The sequence below is a fragment of the Phalacrocorax carbo genome, chromosome 12 (assembly GCF_963921805.1).
Source record: "Phalacrocorax carbo chromosome 12, bPhaCar2.1, whole genome shotgun sequence".
In the NCBI taxonomy this organism is placed as follows: Eukaryota; Metazoa; Chordata; class Aves; order Suliformes; family Phalacrocoracidae; genus Phalacrocorax; species Phalacrocorax carbo.
The window spans coordinates 10,405,211-10,425,525 of record NC_087524.1 but is presented as its reverse complement, the minus strand read 5'-3'; the positions used below and the strand labels follow the sequence as shown (position 1 = coordinate 10,425,525).

General features: G+C 41.8%; 1 protein-coding gene across 1 annotated transcript in view; it reads right to left on the bottom strand.

Annotated features, from left to right (window-relative positions):
• Positions 1–20,315, bottom strand: part of SORCS3 (sortilin related VPS10 domain containing receptor 3) — a 317,833-nt gene that overhangs the window by 19,048 nt on the left and 278,470 nt on the right. Inside the window, exons 15-19 of the mRNA XM_064464110.1 lie at positions 17,208–17,325; positions 15,581–15,714; positions 11,273–11,386; positions 9,623–9,794; positions 2,909–3,095 (exon numbers count right to left, since the gene is read on the bottom strand). Coding sequence (XP_064320180.1) covers positions 2,909–3,095; positions 9,623–9,794; positions 11,273–11,386; positions 15,581–15,714; positions 17,208–17,325 — 725 coding nt within the window. The remainder of the gene's footprint in view (positions 1–2,908; positions 3,096–9,622; positions 9,795–11,272; positions 11,387–15,580; positions 15,715–17,207; positions 17,326–20,315) is intronic.

Genomic DNA, 20,315 nt, shown 5'->3' with positions numbered 1-20,315 from the left:
CAGTTGTGAATTTTTCATTTAAATAAATCAAATGTCTCATGTCAGCAGTGAGAGTCTATTATAGCAATACAAGACAATTTCAGCAGTCAGTAAGCAAAAGAAAAAATACAAGATTAATAAACATAAAATCACAATTTTTTCTCACTCTTAATTCTAGGGGAGCTAGAAATACACATTTTCCAAATTTCTAATTTCAGAGAGGGTCAGCACTGAGTTAGAATAATTTTTTTAATGCAGTTTAAGGGAGAGCAATTAACTGGCTTTGCACTAGATATTGAAAGCTTGAGGGGTAGGACACAAGAAAGAAAGAAGGTGTTTTCTTGGAAATATATCCACTACCAAGATTTGTGGGAAAATCATTTTAGCAGACGATTTAAATCTCATTATATATTAGGCATTTATGACTTGATTAAATACTCCCTGATACTTCTTTAGAAGATACCTAAACGAAAGATTCATGATTTCAGAAATACTTGGTATCTTTTTGACTTTGGCCTGACCTTGAGAAGTCTTTGGGGAATCAGTTACCACTAGCAAAAAGGCAGGAACTACTTGAAAGATATGTGCATTGGCATAACAAAGCATTTAGCAGTCAGAATAACTTGGTTTTGAGGGACTTAAAAAATAAGAAAGTATCAGTGCAAATTTGTGTTCAATAAATGCAAATGTCCAGAACTAGGCTAGTGCATGAAGTTCAGAATTAAGAAGCCAGTTCCTCTCTAGAAAAACACATGTGTAAAAGATACTGAGGTTTTGTTTGTTAGTAAAAGCTTTAAACTACCTCCATTGTTTTCCTCATTTAATTTTTTTTTTGTTTTACTGGTACTGAATTTCAGCTTGTAACTGCTGCTCATCAGACAGTATTATTGAGTCTTTCTGGATGTACCTTTTAAAACACAGCAAACTGATAGACTGTCACTGTGAGAAGGAAAGGATGATGTAAGAAAGAAGTGAGGTGGGTTTTTTTGGATAAGACATTAATTCTGGGAAGCAGGAAATTTGCTGATTTTAACTCAGACGATTTCCTTGTGTTACCTCTCAGCTTTTCAAGCATGAAATGGGGACATTAATCACTTCTCCACCTACTTGGATTACAAGGATTCTGGAGAGCAAACTTGTTCTTTTAGCATCAGAACATACAGCTCTGAGCACAATGGGACACTCTTCTTGGTTTTGGCTCCAAAAAACTTGTTCTTTTTTGTTCCCCCTTTCCAAAGGCATCTCTACCAGCAAGTCACCCCTGAAATCTGCCCATAGCAAGTATTCTGGGTTGTCAAGAATAGCAGGTTCCCCCAGATATTTTGTGACAGTGCATTTAAGAGGAAAAATAACTAATGTCATCACTTCCTTTAAAATGAAGGGATGAGCAGCTTGACAGCAGATTCCAGAAAGGTGAAAACTTGACTGACCCCTGATAAGGCCGCAGGGTAGAAAACTACTGTTGCTTAAGGCCAAGAACCTTCTTTTTTCTTTTTTTTTTTCACCACTCAACAGATGGTATAACAAGAATGATTTATATAGCAGGCATTTTTGCCTGTACATTTGAGCTTCAAGGTCAATCCTCCTATATTAACTACTACATGCAAATATATTAGAAGTCTAGTACTGTGGTATCATCTTATTTCAGTGTTAGCATGAATGTAAATGCTTGCAAAATATTTCCCTAGAGATAATAATAGTAAGTTGGCCACCTAAGAATGCTATGAAAGTCAAAGGAGAGATCTGAGAGGCTGAGGAAGAAGAGGGTAAAGTAGCACAACCAGGCCAAGCAACTGCTCCTCATTGCATTCTGCTCTAAAATCCTCAACGAAAAAGCGATTCCTATGAGAAAAATCAGATAATCCATACAAAGCTGGTTGTTATTACCAGGTAACCATCACTTTTGTCAGCTAATGGCCCAAGGTGAAGGAAAAAACAGTTAATGCTCTAATAACAGGTTGTTAAATGCAGCCATGATTGACTTTGAGGGAATTATGAGCATAATAAAAGCTTCAAGGAACATTTATTCCCTCACACAGGGAGCTTGAAATTAAAGAGAAGAAAAAGGTTCTTGAGTTTCAGAAATTTCTGACTTGTCTCCTTCCAGCAGAAAAGCTCAGATAAAAGATAGACAGGCTAGAAGACATTCTGACAGGCTAAGAGGGAAGACAGACATGGCTGTGAGCACCATTAGGGGCAAAACCAATGAGGTACATCTGAGCACACATGGAGCGCTCTGCCCAGGAAATCTAGCAGCCTGAGAGCAGGACAAAAAACTGGGATCTTCCTGGTCTCATCCTGCATGCCACACCCTCTGCTCTCTCCTGTGGCTTTGAGAAAGCCAGCTGGGGGCTCTGTATTTAAACCTGCTCATTTGGCAAGTGGAGAGAAATTGCATTGATCTACCAAACAGGAGGGACAAGTTAAGGATGCATGTCATACACATGAAAGATGAAAAGTAGCACATTAGTCTTCAGTACATTCATATCCCAGGACATATAGTCAGCATAATGTTTTCATTTTATTTAATAAGCACTGTAAACTCCTGAATCCTGAATAACTGATTCAAAATTTAGTAGATTAATCTAAGCCTCTTGGATTTAGAAGTATATGGGAAACTCACATTTGGGCTTTGTTTCTTATGCTGTTTGGTCTCTCACCCTTTCAGAAAGCCCGAGAAACATTTTCGAACATTTTTCTGTACCTGTGAGGACTGCAGATGTACTTGTTTTAAGAGAAGCTTCCCTTCCCCTTCATTCAATAAAGTTTTCTTACAATAGAAGAGTGTCTAAAACTCCAAGCCTTTGGAAGAACATGAGCTGCATATGTAGGTGGGTTTGCATGTATTCTTAGGCCCTGCTGAAGTTGCAGGGATTTTCAGTGAGGTTAGGTTTTTCACCCAAGTAATCCAGCAGCTGCAAGTACTTACAGAGCACATGCAGGAAGAGGACAGCAGTGTCAGAGCCCAGGCTGTTCTCTGCATACGCTGTCACCTGAAATATTCCAGCACTCTTATACACATGCCGGATGCCATCCTCAACAGGGCTGAAATTAGCATAGGATACTGCAATGCCATCTCCAAAATCAAGCTGAATGTTTGTCCTCTGAAGATCACCCTGTAACAGAGAAAGTTGGATTAGGAAACTGGGCTGATAAAGTAATTTATATTACCCTCCATCCCACTTCCCCATTCCATTTCATTAGCATGGACACAAACTCATAACTTCACCAAAAAAGTCTAGCTTCATTCTGTCAGTCCCCAAAGGGGCCAGACACAAATCAACACCAGGTAATTATATACAAGCAATGCTTAGAATAACTGAACATTTATACCTGTAAAGAGATGTTATTCCCTCATCTTGGGGGTTCAGGGATTTTGGGAGGGCAGAGTGCCAAAAGTGCATGTATCAAGGGGACTGTATTTGAATCATCTAATGCAATGCATGCTTGGGGATTATATGTCACTGAAGTGCCCAGGGCTTTGCACAGCCTTTTGTTAAGTGGGTGGTGTCCAACAAGTAGTTCCATCAGAGGCAGTGAGATGGTAGGCTAGATGCTAATTGGAGAGTAATTCCCATACGAACATGGGAGCATTGGGGACACTGTGGAGACAAGACAATGGCTAAGTGGCTCTCCAAGATGTTCCAAAGAAACAGAACCTAGTCACTGAGATGCTATAAGTCTAGTCTAAGCAAGTTTTCCAGGCTTCCTGTATAGTCAGTGGAAGAGAAAGACAGAAAGAGAACAACACATCCCATCCTAAGATAACTGAGACAGGTGACATGAATCATCATCTGCAAATATCCATCCCTGTACCATGATGATAGAGCATCTAGGTGACTAGTTTCAGTTAGACACGTAACTCCAGGATGGCTGAATTTATACAGGTTGAGTCCCACATTGAGGACTGACAGCTTTTGCCTAACGCTAGTCAACACAGAGATAGGGCCTGCCTACACAGGAGAATGAAGTAGATGACAAGAAAATCCCTTCTAGGATTACTGTCAATGACAGCTATTAAGCGATGGAGGGAACAACAGACAAGAGATTCCAGCTCTGCAGGTATTGTCTTGAGGCAGCAGCTACACTGTTTTAATTTAAATCATGCTTTAAACCACTGTATTTGAACTGTAGAGGAGTCTGTTCTTTCAGTTTCTTGGAGCCTTACTTTATATTTGTCCCCAGCTGACTAAAAGTAACACAAAACAAGGCTAATTTAAACAAAGCTAAAGCCCACTGCAGTGATTTCACTAAACTGAAATAAAACTAGACCTTAGATTAAATCTCTGTAGCTTTCTGCATATATATAAGCTGTGTTGGCCCAAGTAATTTCCTGTCATGAAAGGTCTCCACCGTATTCAGTATGGGTGAAGAAGACATCGCTAACCTTTTGGAGATGCTCCTAGCCCCAAACTGAAACCAATCCCCAGATATATTGAGGATAAGAGTGAGATACCAAAGGAAAAAAAAACAAAACAAAACAAAACAAAAAAAACCCAACCAAAAAAATCCAAACCAACCCCCAAAAATTAAAAAAAAAAAAATCCCCGCTCATAAATTGAACTGGTTAGGTTTTTTGTTTTGTTTTGAAATAGGAAGTTCAGAAATATTTAATGGCCTTCTCATAAACCCCATTACAGCTGTGAGTGCACGGGGTCAGGATGAAAGCTAATGTGCAGTTCCAGTAGGTGCTAATCTAAGGGAGGGAAGCAGCTATGTAACTCACAGCCAGTTCTGATGTGCTTCCAACCCCTTCGCAGCCAGCTCAAATTCTGCAGGCTCCTACATCAATGGTGATCGCTGGAAGAGACTGCTGACCTCACTGATTTCAGTAAAGCCTCCGCACCAGGTATTGCACAAAACAAACCATGACTTCCTAGAAAAACTGTGCAGATCAGACAAAGGGAAAAGATTGCTTGGGACAACCACACATGTGACAGTCCCTAAAAGTTTTACAGCTGACAGCACCAGCTTTCCTCTGAGCAGTAGTTTTCAAGTTTACCTGTGTGCAGCAAAACACATGGCCTGCAGCCTGAATTCTGACTGTGAACCTCACATCTGTAAGTGATTTTTCATATGGTCCAAACACATTCATACACAGCACAGATCCATTTTGGATCATGACCTCTTATCATCCCTGGACAGTCAGGATGAAGGCAGAATACTGGCTGGATCATGGAGAAAGAGGTCCTTAAATCAGGATTAAATCTCACAGGCTGTTCTAAGCCAAATGATCAGCAATTGAGACCAAAGGTGCACAACAAAGGCTCCTGCAGAGATAGAAACACCCATGAAAGGCAAAAGGTCCCAGTTCTTGCCTCCCACTGACTCCAAATTCATGGGGGCTGCTCTTACTAGCATTTGCCATTGGCCTGTGTAAGTGGCAATGGTGGTACTGACACAAGCAGGATGCTTTGTTCTGCTACTGGTCTCAGCCCTGAAAGTGCACCTGATCTTGTCATTTGGATGGAAATCTGGGAGCACAGACTACACTGAAGCAGGTCCCCTGTGTAGGTAATCAGGACCGCAGCATGCCCCACAGATTTTATCTTCCTCATAGGCTATGCCTGCATTAACAAATCAGTGTGTAGGAAGGGTATTTTTCACATGTGAGTTTGCCTTGAGTGTATACTTGGAGTCTTCAGGTACACACCCATATAATCAGGGTTATTACATGCTGGTTTTGAAATATGGATATTTAGTTCTATATATTAGATCTCTCTGCTTCCTTGCTCCATTATTCCCACACCACAGGAGCCAGGGGAGTTTTGTCTGTTGACTTGATCAGGGCACAGTTTTCACCTCTGTCCTACTAGGACATTAAAAATACAGTATAAGCGAAAAAGAAAACATAGAGGACTAGAGTGGTAGTGACACTAAAGCCTACCTATAATATTGAGTAGCCAATAACATCCTTTTGACAGAGATTTTTTTAAGTCACTCTAAAAAATTCTCTAGCAGGGGCAAAATTACACTCTTGGGATATTCAGTTATTTGATAGAAAGGCTCCCACAGCTTGTTAAACCTTTCAAAACCACTTCTCAAGGGAATGTACTAAAACCACAAGTTCATCTCATATGGAAGACACTGAACAGAAGATAAAAATTTGATCTGGGCTGGATTAATCACTGGTGACCTCAGGCTGAAATCTCTTGCATCCATCACGGCAGATCCTCTCTCATGCCTTAAAATTCTCTTTTCTATTTCCTCCTTGCTTCTCCAATATAATTCTATCTGAAATAAGAAGGTTTAAAGTGGAGAAGCAGGAACAGATTTTTTCATGACTAAACAGTAGCAGATGATCTTTCCACCAATTATGAGAGTTGGGTCTTCAGTGCAAAGCCTGCCCATTACACTAATAGTGTTTTCTTTCTCCTTTCCATACCTCTGCATCCAGTAAATAAAATACTAAGTGTGCTAGCCCCACACATGATGTCAGATATTCCGGAGCTTATGAACATGAGTTAAAATACAGATGAAGCAGAGGCATTTCAAATGGGAAAAAAAAATCATTGCTCTCCATATATATTAAAAACTCACAGTTTATTGCTTTAAGCCCTGTAAACTACCAAAAGGGAATGAGCTGGGGGGCTGTCACAAAGATTGGAGCTCTGCATAATGAAATCAGTGAGCAGGCAGAGGGTATTGGAATGGGTAGAGAGGAGTATTGCCATGGAAGAGCTCTTCAGAGTCATCTCCCCATCAAGACTAGCCTGGAAAGTTTTCCTGCCTGGAAGCCACACCAGCAAAGTGATAAAAACTGTAGAGACAGAACAGTGGTTGAAATTTTGGCCTTCTGAACTTACGAGCCAAACTTTTACTGATTTCAGGGGGGCTATATTTCATCCCACATACGCTTGGGGAGTGGAGCGCATATACACGATGTGTTTTGGTTCGTCTAATGAAGCTCTCAAATTGTTTGCATAACAATATGACATGGATGTAGCTACCTCTTTCCATAAACACAGTTTAGCAATCGTCTAACTGATGTGCAGGGGTCCCATATTTGTTCTTTGAATAGTCACTGCTTGCCTTCCCACCCCACTTGCAGTTCCAACACTGTTACAAAGCCTTGCCATCACCTTGTAATTACTGAAAGAAAGAAGCTGTGATATGGCATAAACCTCAATATATTGATGTGACTGACCTTTATGCTGTCCAATGGTAAATGAAGACTTTATCATAGTTAATTGAAAACTAAATTTCTCAGAATTTACAGATTTATCTTTAGTAGTATTGTTCACAGTGATAATTCAGAATACGTCCATGGCAATAATAATGGACAAAGGAATGCACAATGACTACTGATTTTCCTGTGTTTTTAGAAATATGGGGTTGGAACTGATGGCTAATCACAAAGTTGCTGATCAGGGTTAGTCTGAAACAGCAGGAAGGCTGAATGGAGACCACACAGATGTATCCATAGGAGGGCTTGCCAGACTGCTGTTTGGCTGAGAAAGTGGGTATAGACATAGGCGCAAAACAACCCACCAGGAAACAGACTGACCAGAGAAGGTGCAATAAGGCAGGAATGAATCTGTATGACAGCAAGGTATGTAATAATTAAGACTTCCACAGAAATTATTTCTTCCAACTAACAAGGAACGCTTTGATGACAATACATCTCAGGTTCACACTGAAAGACTGGAATACTTTTGCCCAAAACCTCAGTGTTCTGGTTTTTTTCCCTTTTAAAATGTCTATTCTTTTAAGAAACAAACTCAACACACAACTCTCTGTGGAATAAGCTGTTCACCCACAAAGACATGATCTTGAAAATCCTCTTCCCTTAGAAAAAAATAGTTTCAATAAAATGTTTTTCTAACCATCCTTATATTTCAACAAAGGACATAGGGTGAATGCTCTCACATATTTATTCAGCTGCCTCTTCAATCTCTAAAGCCTGTTAGGACTCCACTTTTCAGCTACCTTGATGCTGCCTTATTCCCCATCTGTTTATCATTCTTTGTATGCAGCAGTTCTGCTTGAGTTCCTTAATAAATTACTACTAGATTCCTAATTTTTAGATTATGTCTGTTCTTTTCTGAACTCCCACTCACAGTGTCTATACAAATCGTCTTACCATGTCAAGTCTGCAGAATATAAAAGAATCAGCCAGGTAGACAAGAAATCCCCTTTGTATAAAAGCAGAGCATGCATGAACCTCTGAGGAAGTATGTAAAAAGGCCCTGTCAGATTAGTGTGGTCCCAATGAAACATTTAGTTACTGTATAAGAATTTAGATTAATAGAAGTGTGTATGTTTAAAAAAAACTAATAAGGTATCATGAGAAAAAAACTTCTCCATGGCAGCGTGCTCAGACTTGCAACAGCTTCTTATATTCTTGAAGGTCTTAGTTGCCAAAGGAGGCTACTCCAGGGACTGGGAGGGGAAGGGATACTAGGCTTGCACCATTCCTAATATGATTTCCCTAGGGATCTACTGTTGCTTGTTATCAGAGGCAGGATACTTAGGAGACAGGCATCTAGACTGGCCTGGTGTCATTATTCTTATGTTTGTGACCTTGACATGCCTGGCTCCCAGTTGTCTCTAGCTACTGTTCCAAAATAAGTACACAGGACAGAGTAGATAACAAAATGTACTTGAGGTTCTCCAACACCACATGACTCCCTGACTGTCCCTCCTGAGACACCCAAAAATGTTAGAAGTGAGGTTGTGAGTTGAACCTTTTGTTTAACCAAAACACAGATGTAGGAAGCCATTGTGCAAAAATCACCATTGCACCTCCAGTGACACCTTCCACAGGCAGTCAAAAGCCAGCAGGGGAATGCAGCAGCTGCAAACAAAGCAGGGCTTTTTGTGGTACAGTCACATATATCCTAAACACTAAATCAAATCACAGACCAGAAGAGGCAGAAGATCATTTGAAAAAACACTCCTGTCAGCCTGAGTACGTACCAAGTGCCTTCCTTAGCTATCCAACCCTCCACTGAGCCACAAGCCCTGATGACACAAGCTGCACCACATATGTTTGCCAAATAAAGGGGTACCTGACTCAGAGAGATCACCAGAAGTGCCTCAATATTTTGATGCTTTAGGCACCAGTGTGGCCTGGTATCACGCTACTGTTGGCTACAGAAGGAATAATGCCATATTATAAATAAAACATATGGGCTGGGGAGCTCAGAGGTGGTTTGAAAAGGCTCAGTTCCTACTGCAAAACAATAATGTCCCTCACTGCTCCCCAGGAGTCTGAAAATGTTCCCCACTGCTCTTAACCTTTCCCAGCAAAGCTTCAGCTAAAGCTTTTCATCCCAGAAACAGAATTGTTAAGCATAGACACCATCTCTGCCTCACAAACCCCATAAACTGCAGTTCACTGGAAGCAGCAAGATACTAGTGGGGAAATGTATTTTTGACCAGATCTGCCTTCCTTAAGCATTGGCTTCGCCGTCGCTGGTCGACAAGATAACGGGACAAACACTGCTTTGGCTTGACCCAATATGATTGGTTTGTATGTTTTTACATATAGTCCTCTTTCATGAATTCTGCTAAATCTCAGGAGTGTTCATCATGTCATGACCCCACATAATGCTGTTTTCCTCTCAGTGGCCTGACATAGGAAGAAAAAGAGTGACAGTCCTACCACACAGTGAAAGGTCTGCTAAACGCACTAACAAACCTCTTCCATAAGGATGATGAAGGTGGCATTGTGTCCCTGCTCCGTGACCAACTTTCCATCAGTAGTGAGGATGTGCAGTCCCCGAGGTGCTTTTCCAGGGCATTTCTCCATCTTGGCCATGTACTTTTCCCGCAAGCCATCCGTGCAGTTGTTAGACACTATCCTTCGGTACCTGGGGAACAGCAAGAAAAGGAGATTGGGCTCAGATGGTGGGTGGAAAAGTTTCTTTGTTTTATTTTTGTTTTGTTTCTCCATATTAATGTATGTGTTTTTCAAAGGCTAACTGCCTGCACGATTTCCTCACTGAAAGGAAGAATCAAAGAAATCTAATGCTTTATTAAATTGGAGAAAGCCAAACAAATCAGAATTCAACCTTCTCTAGAGATTCTCAGCAGCATCACTGAGAACGGACACACATTGTAGAGGTGGATTATTCTGCACTGCTAAAAGGCAGAGAACTCCCCCAACTCCCCATGCCTGCAGGATTGCACCCTGCATCCCAGCTTTTTAATTATGCTCTTTATTACATTTTGTCTGCCTTTACTCTGCTAGAAGGCACTTGGAACAATCTGCCAAGGGCTTTGTCCAGTTCAATTTCAAAATGATTCAAGGAATGGGCTTTTCTCTTGGCTCTTCTTGGAGAAGGTTAGCTAACTAGCAAGACACTTGGCTATTCCCAGTGTTGTTGAGGGGGATTAACCCCTTCTAGTAATTTCACAGTAAAAACACAGGATTGTTTAAGACGACACATACCCCAACTATTTTCTTATTGCTCTCTGTCAAGAGGGCTGCAAGCAGTCATACTGGTCAGGGCTCCTGTAATTACATCCCCTATTTATAACAACCTTTCAGCTGAAAGGGGGTCTCTGAAGTTAAGTGACTGCAGACTCCCAGCAGCTTCGCTTTGTTCAGCCACCCGCATCAACCAGCCATGAACAACCCTGTCATAACAATCGAGCGTGCAGGACCCGTGACTCAGAAGCAGCCCTGCAAAGTCTTCAGGGCCTGCACTGCCTGACAAGGAACATTGCAATTTTGTACCAGCCAGTGCAACGAGAGTTTCATAGTATCCCCCGTATGATAGAATAGCATTTACGAAGTGATACTACCATAATGAACCAACGCTTGCCATCTGTTCTGGGTAAAACCAAGACAAACCAGCACACATAGCTTGCCTGAAATCTCAAGGCATTGTATATAGAAAGTGAAAATGGCAGACAAAAAAAGAGATGAGGCTAAAAATTGCTCATTTGAGCCTCCCCAGAAGCTGTTATAAATAGGAGCTGTAAGATAGGAAGAGGTTCAATGAAAAATGATGTGAAATACCTTGAACCTGTCCTTTTAAATGTTCAGCTGTCTCTCAGATAGACCTTCTTGATTCGCATTTTAATTTTGCGGCAAAGGGGAGCTCCAAGTCTAAGCTCCAGGGATCATACATCACTTGATAGCAATACAATATCTACATGTCACTTATGTTAATGTGCTTCTCCCTGCCTCTGAGGGATGAGGCAATGTTCCATACAGATGCTGCTACAAACATTACCTCACGAATAAGACTGGAAAGGAGCCAGGCGGGATGCAGAGAAAAAAGAACTATCTCTTGTCTACTGCAAGGTCACCAAAACCAGAGAGACTGCAAGGTTCACTTACCCAGTGCTGTTCAAGTAGCTCTGACCAATGCTGCAATCCTTGGACAGGGAGGATGGGCTGAACCAGAAGGCTGGGGCACACTGGTTGTTGCTGTGCCTCTCATACCCGTAGTCACTACGGAGACAAGTCATGAGTACATCACTGTACCTGTTCACTAGATTTAGCTCAGACTTTTAGGTGACGTTTTTGTTCCCCAAAGCATGTGTGTGTGTTGGTGGCTCTGCTGGATGGCACGACACCACAGATTGGGCTCATCCCGAGACAAAGTGCATGATTAGTTTGAGAGGCAGGAGCACAGTTCACAGAAGTTATGTGATACCTGACAATACCAGAACTAACAAACTTGCAGAGTGCTGGATGGCTTGTGTTTCATTTGGTAACAAATCATAAGCAGAGAGTCAGAAAGAAAATTGTATTTTTAACTTCTTTCCTTATTAATCTCTAATAACTTCACTTGGGTTCTTTTGGTTTGCTTGCTTTTTGCAGTCTTTGCTTTCAGAACAAACCAGACTAATTCCAAGACCTAACGCCACTTTTTCTCAACAAAGCAGTTAAGAATATAAAACACTAGGAGCACTTCCTGAACAACTAGCCAAGGTATATATATTTATGTATGTTAATGGCCTCCCTGCCTTTTGACTGAGCTATGACTGGCCTGAAAGAAAACCACACTTGATATTTTTCCAACACTAAACTAAAATGATGCAGCCTATTTGGTAGTCTAAGGATTACATGATACCCTGTCTCACATGGGGAAGGTAATCCAGGGTAATCTTTGGACCAGACCAAAGAGCTGAAGCGCACACAACGCCATCCAATACTTCCTTTTACAGCTGCCTTTGCATGTCAATACAATGATGAAGCAACAGGATTAATCCAAAGTTTTCCATAAGTTTTAATAAGTTCTGGATCAGGTTTCCAGGCACAGCTTTTATTGGCAGGCTGGATTCAAGGGGCAAATAAAAAGGGAGTCTGGATTTTTGCCTGAAGCAAGTTAACAAATGCCAACAAACTAAACCTCTGTGGAAACATAGAGCCTACAGAAGCCATTGCCTTGAAAGCTCTCTGTGTCCCTTGGTACACTCTGACTTTTATCCTTCCCCTGTTCAGGGTCTGAATTGCCAACAGAAAGTCTCTAGGAAGAGCTTTGGTGAGACAAAATTGTGCTGTGTCCCCAGTGACCCAGGCTGCTGCTATTTCTTTTTTGGAGGGCAAAAATTCTGCAAGCTACTTTAAAAGGCTCAGATATTCCCTAATGTTCTTTCTCTCAACACTCAATTTAATCATTCTCAGTGGGTCCAACCTGAACACTCAAAAATGCCTGGCAGTGACTTGGTAATTAAAAATATTCAGGAGGAGCTGTACTTTGCCCCAAAGAAGAAAAGAGCTGCATAAATATTTAATAAAATTAAAGACAACATTGGTGTATGCCCTTAAGGTTCTATGCTTGTTCATTAACTTCTGGTAAATGTATATTAAAACCTTGCATGCTGCCCACCTTCCTTCTCATAAGCCCCAGGGTTTGCATAAGTTAAGGAAATAATCAAGTCCAGCTGCTGTGCTGTCTTTCTCAGGAAAGCTATCTTGACAGAGTAAATAAAGAAAGATCAGTGAGCATTTTAATAACACTTCTGAGTTCCTTCTGCCATTCTGTCAGAAAAGGACAAGGGTTTGTTTTTGGAAATGACTGTGAGGGTTGGCAGGAATCACCCTTGATCTTGACTCATGGGGATTTGTAGAACTGGGGCCTTGGATCATGGTTTATGCCCCTGAAATTCACATCTAGCAGCAGGAAACAGCACTGCAACTTGATGCAGACAGGGGCGAGGGCGCTGTGACTAAATGGGAGGGAGGACAGCCCTCACAGCTTGTGCTGTAGGGCTCCTACAGTTGTTCGTCCTGTTTGCACAGCTCTTGAAGGCAGGCATCATCACACCTAGTAGCATGAGATGCTCTGTGACTAGAACCAGCCTCCAAACCTACTTACTGGGAAGGCAGAGGGCCTGTCTGTTGAGACCTGCTGGTCAGTGTCCAGCTGCTGACCCTCCTCCTTTCCCTGACTCTCCGCTGGACCTGCTCAGTACACACACAAGACAGCCTACTCGGTGCTTCCAAGAACAACTGGCAATTGTAAACCCAGCCAGAACAGGCTGAGTGGACATCTTTCCTTTTCAAAAGCACCAAGTGAAAGAGTAGAAGCTGTCCTTCCAACTGTAGATACCTACAGTGGGGGCATATCTCCATGCCTAGAGTCTTATTCCAGTCAGCGGAGAGAAAAGACACTTCTCAGCACCTCCCCTTCTCACACTGATGTCCAAAAGAAGGCAGATGAATTATATTCTAGGATAACCTGTATCTTGCTACTGACTAAATAACTGTTTCATCTTTTAGAAATCACAAGACAGAGCACGAGTTCATCCTTCCTCTCTGAAAATCACTTTTAAAATAATCAAGCTTGGTGCCCCATTTCCAGCTCTGCTAGTGTTTTCTTCAAACAGATTGCCCCACACCTTCTTCCAGTCAGTCCTGCAGACTAGCATCAAAACTCACCCTTAAACTAAAGGTGGTCCATCTGATTCTCCGTTACCAGCTATAATAATTTTGCAACTGGAAGCCAGTTAACAATTCTGTTGGCAGCACAGAGTCTGAAACAAAAGCCAGCTTGCTGTCCTCTAACCTGCATTTCCTCTGCAGGACTGACAAGGTTAACTGCAATATTCTCCTATGTTAGTGGGAAAGTTAAGCAAAAACGACACTGAACACATGTAAGGAACATGTCAATTGATTGAAAAGGTGCATTCTCATGCAGACCCTTTTCAAGGCAGAACAGCACTTAAGGCCAATTTAGCCACTGCAGTTTTCCACTTACAGCTTAGAAAAGACAAGCTTCACAGTGAAAATAGAAAGCTGGTGAGGCACAAAGGGGGGGGGGGGGCGGGGGGCGGGAAGAAAAAAAAGAGCCAATTCATAAGCATCTCTGGAGATTGGGCTTGGTTCAGCATAGAGGCATATGCCAATGCCAAGGGCAGATACTGCAGGGCAAGATAGTTTGTTCATCCTGCAAGTTTCCATGATAAGAACAAAGGGGAAAGATCCTCTGAGTCAAGCTAAGGAGTCTCAAATGTAATATTGGTATTAGGAACAAATTAAACATCCATCCAGATAAGATGAAAATCTCTGCTCTATATCCCTGAACCTCTCCTCTTAGAGCCAAACTACTCCAATATTGAAGAAAACACTTTGGTCTATATTTTTAATTCATTTTTGCCGCATTTCAGTGTGTCCATGTTCTATAAAGAACTGTGGGTGTGAGCTGGTCTAAGTCCCAATAAGTGCGCAGATCTCATGCCTCACACCTCTTCAGGAAGGATTCGAAGCTACATGAAGCTTTCAGGAATCACACCGATACCAAATCTGACACTGATCCTGATAACCTACTATAAAATGAAAATGTTTACTCAGCTGATCTGTTTTCAGGGTATTCTAAACTCCACTTAAATGCCATTCTGATCATTTAAGCTCAAACATCAGTGCTATAGACAGTCTTGAATCTTTGCAATGTTACCTATCACAGGTTTCTTGTAGGAATTCCTTGTGCAGAGATCCTGACTGTTATGCATTCTCCTATCCCTAGCTGTCAAGCAATATTGAGTAGTGGTTTATTTTTTCCCTGTTTTATTTTTAAGCTGCTTTCAAAGTGACCTTAAAGCAGCTTGCAAATTATGGCCCCATTAAGTTAGAAACACCAATATTTATGCAAAACAAGTAGCTACATCTGACACGGGTGGGGTGTACAGTCATGTCATGGAAGCCCTTTTGGAAATTTCTCAGTAAAACAATGCTAAAAAGCAACAAATGATTCCCAGGAATTCAAAGGAATGATGATAAAAATGTGCATGTGTTTGCTAGCTTGCTCCCTATGTATCCAATGACCTTGGAACTGAGGACAGAGAAATTCCCTCTTTCTCCTGTAAGGGACATGCTTTGGACCACAGAACAGTCCTGGCTGTCACTCTTCTAGAATGATGGACAAAAAAAAAAAAAGTCAATCAGGACTTGCATTTTTTTGCTTTTGAATTCCAGGCTTGGATTTCTCATGGAGATTAAAAAATGTCTCCTGCAGGTGAAGGGGACATGTCCCTTATACAACAGCTATGGGGACCACATCTATGCTATACAGTATGATCACAGCCACAAAGCTGCATGAGACCCAGATTCCCTGCAAGGTTTTCTTTCTGGGCAGTAGCTCGGCCACTGCCAATGCTACAAGAACAGTCCCTGCAACAGTCCCTACAGTCACATACTCACCACTCAAAGTCCCCTTGACCGCAGACACATGGTTCAGACACCACAGTCTGGGAATAGTCCCGACCTAGGGAACACTGGGCTCCAGGCTTGCGTTTTTTATAGATCTTCCTCTCTCCCATGACACAAGGCTCCCCCTTCAGCAGCCATGGAACAAGAAGAGAAAGAAAAACAGAGAGTTGCAGTGGCAGATGGGCCCGAAATGGAGCATTTTGTCAAAAGGCAATGAAAGCAGGGGCAATTACCACTGGGAGAGCCGGGAGCTAAGAGTCTAGCTCTCTTTTGTGGCTTTGCAAACTCAAAAGCCACTTGGGAGGACTCATGTGTGCAGTGTGTTCAGCACTGACTTAGGATGCTAATGGCAGTGTGCCCAAAATATCGTAGGCACCCAGTTATGCCATATTTCAGAAGGATTCACCAGGGTATCTAGTCCTATGAATTATCCTGAAAAGACAATGTGAATGTACTCCAGGGTTTCTTCTTGAAGAAGTGCTCAAGCCTGAAACCTAGAGCAGGGAACCCTTCCAGGTTTGGAACCAAGGAGTCCTGGCTCCCCTCCTCTTTCCTTGATAGACCTGGCTTTGTTATGGATGGTATGTTATACTGGGCTTTTTGAACACAAATGTTTCCAAGAGCACTACTGGGAGTAGCTAATATAAAACAAACATTTGACATTTAGGTGAGTTACTGTAAACAGAATTTTCTCTGATGTAGAAATAATTTGTCTTCATAGAAGTAAGAAAAAAAGAAAACACCTAATTGAGACACTTGTCTTTCCCATTAACAGTGATTCCCAAGATGGCTGCCTGGTTACACACATCTTCCCTTTTCTTTCATTTAAATTATTTTCATTTATTCAATTCTATGACTTCAGTTATCTGCTACATCCTTGCCAAATTAATGCTCATTTCTAATTCATGGATTTCATTCAGGAATATCACAGTGCCAATAGTTCTGGCTCTAGTTATGTTGGCCTGCAGGGAGTGGGACATCTTACTGGTGGCCAGTAACCTATAAGTAATCTTCAGAGAGTATTGAGCTCTCTCAGTTACAGTAGCTTCAGGACCTAAATATATCCAGCGTGAAAATAAGCCAGAGTGTACGAAAAGCAAAGCATGTATCCTTGAATAAAATGAAATAATTTGGTCTCCTCTGGTGTTTTTTTTCCAAGGGCTCCCCAGAGTTTTACAGACACCTGCAGGACCTTCAGGATGAATAAATGTTTTTATTTTCATTTTTGAGCAGGGAAAATAGAGGCAAAGTGAAAGAAAATTATTTTCATGAGTCACTGACAGAGCTACAAAGAGTTCAGTATCTCCTACAATTCAATCACAAGGTGAGGTTTTACATTGCCCTGAGCACTGAGGGCAAGAAGATCCGGCTGGTGCAATGGAATATTTTCATACAAAGAGAATTAACAATCTCCCTAACTTGGCTGATGAAGACTGGCCCTGTGTTTATTCATGCATACGCTTCAGGGGAAGTAAAGCATCAACAGGTTAGAACTGCGACTTTATGGATGCAAAAAAAAAAATCAATACGCTCCGGTGAAAGAACAAATACGTTCCTACCTGGCAACAGAGTATGGGGAAAGGAGCCCCCTCATCCCCTCCCTGCACAATGGGAATACCTGATTGTGCAGATGCCAGGTTTGGTAGTCATCTTTGTTACACCTCCGGCTGAAGATAGACTTGTAATCCACCTTGACCAGCTGCCATTCAGAACGGAGACTGAAGTGCCCAAAAACTCTAAGCATGGGAGTGGAAAAAAGAAAGAACCAGAGTCACTCAGAGATATGCAGAAATTAAGCAAATAATTTCTCGTGAATCTCAGCTATAGAAACCAATGCACAGTCTTGGAGCTTGATGCCGGAAAATGTTATGCAGTCATGAATAACATTTTCCTGTTCTTGTAACATCCTACGATTGTTTAGCCTTTGCCTGATCCTTTGTACAGCCTGTGTTGGAGGGTCCTCCATGCCTCTAGTACTTAGCACAACGGGCCCCGAGTCTAATACAGGCAGCGAGGTATCACTCAGAACAATACAGACTAGAAAGTAATGTGTCTAACATAAAAGGAGCTAGTCTGATGAATATATGGGTTTGGTTGTCTAAAAATCAAGCCTTTCTTAGCTGACCCAGTTTCTTTACTGCTGAACTTTTGTGTTGCACAAACTTACCCCTTAATGAATTGTAAAAGAAATACCTGAAATAACATATTTGGGATATGGACTGTAGGCAAGTGACCTGCAAAGGCGGCAGCCTCCCTTCCACCTGGTGAATGCTGACTGTAGCTAGCAGGAGGGGAACTGTAAGTGATCACCACTGAAAGGTCATCACTATTTTTTTCTTAATTTTTTTGAGTAGGTCACTCATCACACGGCATGGTTCAACTAGCTAAGTAATAAGTTGATTTTCAGGATGAAAATGACACATTTTCCCACAAAATTCCAGGGCAACACAAGGCTTGTGCTGACTAAGGCAGTATACAGGAGCAGCTGGAGCTGAAGGGAGGAGAACTCAGACTGTAATTTAAAACTGAGGCACAGATCTGTTATTAATAGGGTGATAAAAGAGATCATGTAAAATTGAGGGGCACCAGGGGCGTCTGCCCAAGCTTGGACCAGAACATCAGCAGCAGAGCTGGTTGTTGAACACAGGTGTCTCTAAATGCCACCCTAACTGTGTGGCACTCCTTCACCTGCAGGGAAAGCTGCGTGCATGCTTAAGTGTCTGGAAGGGAAGGACCAGAGCAACAACGAGCACTGATGGTATACATCACCGATGTACCATCACCACAAAAACTAAGGGACTCTACATGTTGGAAGCTTGCACCTTCACCAAAGAAAGCAAAATCACAGCAAAAACATGGTTTAATTGATAAATAACACCAGGTACCCGGACAAAAGACTCTATCCATCCAGAAACACTGCATGAGTTCTGCAGGGTGTTCAGTTTTTGATAAAGTAACAGCTTCCTATTCCCTTGCCCAGCTGTGATTTTCTCAGTAAGGAGCAGGTTTTCAATCAGCTGCAGCTGGATTTCCGAAGAGGTGTGTAATAGGAGGAGATTAGGGTAGGGACACAGGTGACCAGACTTTAAAAGCCATTAACAAAACCACAGCTTCTCACTGGCAGGGGGAACACCTCAGTACACATAAACAACAAAAAACCAACAATGATTGAGTTGATTTGTCATTATAATATGCCAACTTCTTGGCTATCTCAAATGAATATATATAAAGAACCTAAAAATGCACCTAAGATACAAGTTCCAGGTTTTAAAAATTCTGTATGTACCAAAACCCAAATCTTTTCTGACACTTATGAAGCAGCACATGTCATTCTATCACCCTTATTGCAAGATTTAGAACGCAGAGGAAAAAAAAGATTCTTTTTTCCTTATACCAAATCTTCACTAACCTACATTTTAACCCAAGCTCCTTATGAGATTAAAGTTTTGGGTTTTTTAATTATTCCAGCCTAAAAAAGAAAGGAGAGAAAGATGATTTACAACTTTCCTTACAAAAGTGAAAAAAAAAAAAACCAAACCAAAAACAAAAGAGAAAACTTCTATTGAGTTTCCAAGCACTGACTGCAATCCAGATCCTGCTGTGTCCCTAGTGTGCTGCCATTCTTTACTCTAGTTCATCTTAATTTACTCTGTAATCACACAGGGTTGTTGGCTTTGCTCTCCCCTCACTGCCCAAACTACTCCTGTAGACTGTAGCCTGCACCAAAACTCCTCTGCATTGTACTGTTTTTCATAAAACAGAGACCATCCAGGAATCAGTCATGATCTCCCATTTAGACCTGTCTCAGCTCATGGGTATCAGGGAGAGACAGGGGGATGAGGGAGATCTGAAAGCCTGGAGTTGTGGGTTTGCTGTGGACACCTTTCTACATCCAAGTTCTGCCTCACAGAGGTGAGCTTCAAGAAGCTGACAAGAAGGGGAGAGGATACAATGCAAGAACCTGTGACAAATGCATACTCTGGTTAGAAATGAGTAGGTGGGGAAGGACTTGTGTGTAGTAATAGGTTTATTAGGTTGATTGTTGCTGGCTGTTCAGAACATTTCTTAATGTAGTCCTAACTGTGGGATATTAGCAATAGGAAACACCACTACATTCAGAAAAAGCTACAGAAGAAACTGTAATTCCTGTTCATCAACACAGGAGGCACGTCCTGGACCAAAAACATCGCTATGGAAACCATAGCAATATGGGGTGCCAGGGCACTTCCTGGGAGAAGGGAGAAAGGAAATAATGCAGAGGGAGAATGCAGAAGGCATCCAAAACTGCACTCAGGTAGTTCTAACTCCAGCTGCCCTCCCCATTTTCCCTTGGCACTGGGTAAATCCCACCAGCTCTTATGCCACAACTGCTTCAGCAGATACTCTTACGGAGTGCACGCCTTGTCACAGTATTATTGTACAGCTGGGCAGCTCTCCCATGAATCTTGTTTGTTCTGGATGTGATGCATGACTGAAATGTCATTCCCACAAAGCAGCAACTCAGCAGGCAGAAATCATTTAGTCCAGCAGATTTATACCCGTTCAGGATTTGACCTGGGTGTTTATTACACAGAAAACATAGCAAGAGAAGGGGAGAACATGATCAAACACAAATACTTGCCTGAACCCAGAAGATAACAGGGCTGGAGAAACTAACACTTCGGCAGTCAATGCATCCCAAGGAAAATGTTGTTCCTCACACTGACCCTTAGCTAACTGTTCAGCA